The sequence below is a fragment of the Martes martes genome, assembly GCF_963455335.1.
Source record: "Martes martes genome assembly, chromosome: 14".
In the NCBI taxonomy this organism is placed as follows: domain Eukaryota; kingdom Metazoa; phylum Chordata; class Mammalia; order Carnivora; family Mustelidae; genus Martes; species Martes martes.
Window position 1 is genome coordinate 38616259 of NC_137902.1, and position 2549 is coordinate 38618807.

The 2549-nt window shown below is 40.1% G+C and overlaps 1 protein-coding gene across 1 annotated transcript; it reads left to right on the top strand.

Moving 5' to 3' along the window:
* Window positions 1–351: 351 nt before the first annotated feature.
* Window positions 352–1314, top strand: LOC308355251 (olfactory receptor 6C75-like; the record flags this gene model as incomplete). The annotated part of the gene is made up of 1 exon (XM_080823348.1): window positions 352–1314. One exon carries the CDS (start codon window positions 352–354, stop codon window positions 1312–1314), a length of 963 nt encoding a protein of 320 aa, XP_080679474.1.
* Window positions 1315–2549: the final 1235 nt, after the last annotated feature.

Sequence of the window (2549 nt, forward strand, 5' to 3'; positions counted from 1 at the left end):
AATATTATTAACATTATTGTAATGTTTACTTACAAATTAATGTTATAAAAAGAATAAAATGTATAATACAAAAATGTTAATAAATCTGTCTACTTAAACTTTAGGCATAATACTAGTGATCATAATACTACACTTAGAATTTGAGGAACACATAAAAAACATTGGCACCATATGCCAAGTGAGTTACATGATTTATCTTAATTTAGTCTCACAAGAACATGAACAGGTAGATTCTATCATATTCATTGGCTAACAGCCTAGCCACCTTCTTGGATACTCAAATAACTTAATCATGTTCTTCTAAAATCCTTGTGCTCCCTGATGTCTTTATAATAGGTTAGACCAGCAGCAATGATGATGTGGAAAGAGATGCCCATGGAAATGGGGAATGGGACAGCTGTCCAAGAATTCACCTTGGAAGGGTTTCCTGCCATCCAGCACCTGGGAAAGGTCCTCTTCCTGGTGCACCTGTTGGCCTACCTGGCATCCATTGCAGGCAATGCTGTCATAGTCACCATCACCTGTGCTGACTCCCGGCTTCACACACCTATGTACTTTTTCCTCAGAATTTTCTCCTTCTTGGAGTGTTGTTTTACAAGTACTGTTATTCCTAAGTTGCTGGTTATCTTTCTCTCAGGCAGGCAAACCATTTCCTTTCCTGCCTGTTTCATACAAGCATTTGTCTTTGTATTTCTGGGATCAACAGGTTCTCTCCTCATAGCGGTAATGTCCCTGGATCGGTATGTGGCCATTTGCAAGCCTCTGCATTACCCGATCATCATGAACCTGAAGACTTGCTTCCTCCTGGTCACTGCCTGTTTCGCTTTGGCCTTCCCTCTCATCATTGGGCTGGTAGTGAATGTTTTCCAGTTGTCCTTCTGTGGTCCCCGTATCATTCCTCATTTTTTCTGTGACCTTGCCCCCCTGATTCATCTCTCCTGCTCTGACACCAGATCTACTGAAATGTTGGCCTTTGTTGTCGCTTTGTTTATCCTTTTGACATCTCTTTTCATAACCATCATTTCATACAGCAACATAGTAGTCACAATCGTACGACTCCCATCAGCCAAAGAGAAAAAGAAAGCTTTCTCCACCTGCTCATCTCACCTCATAGTTCTCTCGCTGATGTACGGCAGCTGTGTGTCTATATATGTGAAACCAAAGCAAACAAAAAGGCTGGAATCCAACAGGGAGGCTGCCCTTGTGAACACGGTGGTGACCCCACTGCTCAACCCTGTCATCTACACTCTGCGGAACAAGCAGGTCCACCAGGCTCTGAGGGAGATGATGCACAGAATGAAAATATCAAGATGAAAAAAATCAGATGGCCTTTGACTAGAAAACCTTAGAGAACCCTGTGTCCTCACTTCTGGCCAATGTAGCAGTCCACACAGTTGTAGTACAGGGTCTCTGGCAGATCTCACTTGACCTTGCTCATCCCTAAAAAAGAATGGAAATCTGTTTTTGCAAGGCCACATTTTACCTTGATGTACATACTATCTTCTCCCTAAATATACCACAATTCGATGACAATTGATTCATCGAAATATCTTTTACTGAATTTTTTCTTTCCTCAGATATAAAGATGTATTTGAAATTTCCAAAATTTAGTAATTTATGCACTTTTTATTTCAGTTCTCTCTTGCCATAATCATGGCACAATGGATTGATGATTAACCAAAAGGCGTTTAGATAATTAAAACAATAGAAGGTTGTCTATTACTTCCTGGTTATGAAGGAAATGATGGGAATATTACCAATACTTTGGTCCACATTCCCTTCATGCGTAGCCTAAGGAAATAATGGTCATAGTACCCTTCATCTTGGAATATGTATGGTTTGCCTCAGGTGTGCTCTGAAATGCCGTTTTTTGGCCCTTAGCTTAGCTAAATATGCATGTGTCAGTCCCTGCTGTAGGAAAACAGAATTGTTCTCAGGCTTAGACCGTTCTCTAAAGAGAGAGAATGACTGCACCATGCCAGGGCTGACCAGCTCCTACCTCCTAAATTATTTACTCTAGCTCCAGCCTCTCAGATGTATTATGCATATTGGTTCCTAACCTAAAGCTGTTACCACAGATGCTTGTATATATCGGTGGAAGGGAGCACTTATTTCATATTTCTACAATTTCTTCCAAAGATTCAAGTGGTTTATCTGCTTCATGTTACTAATGAAAATAAATGAATTAAAAATTTTCATTCACTGAAGTGTGTTGTCAACTATAAGGTTATCTTCTGATTGATAATCTATTTTATTTTTTTAAGCTTTTTTTCAAAAAAGATTTTATTTATTTATTGGACAGAGAGAGAGAGCATAAGTAGGCAGAGCAGCAGGCAGAGATAGAGGGGGAAGCAGGCTTCCCACTGCGCAGAGAGCCCAATTCAGTGCTCAATCACAAGATACTGAGATCATGACCTGAGCCAAAGGCAGAGGCTTAACCCACTGAGCCACCCAGGCACCCTGATAATCTATTTTAAAACTAACATTTCCATTATCTCAATCCTTATAACTTGTGCTTTTTCCAACTATTTGACAGCTCGAATGTATCT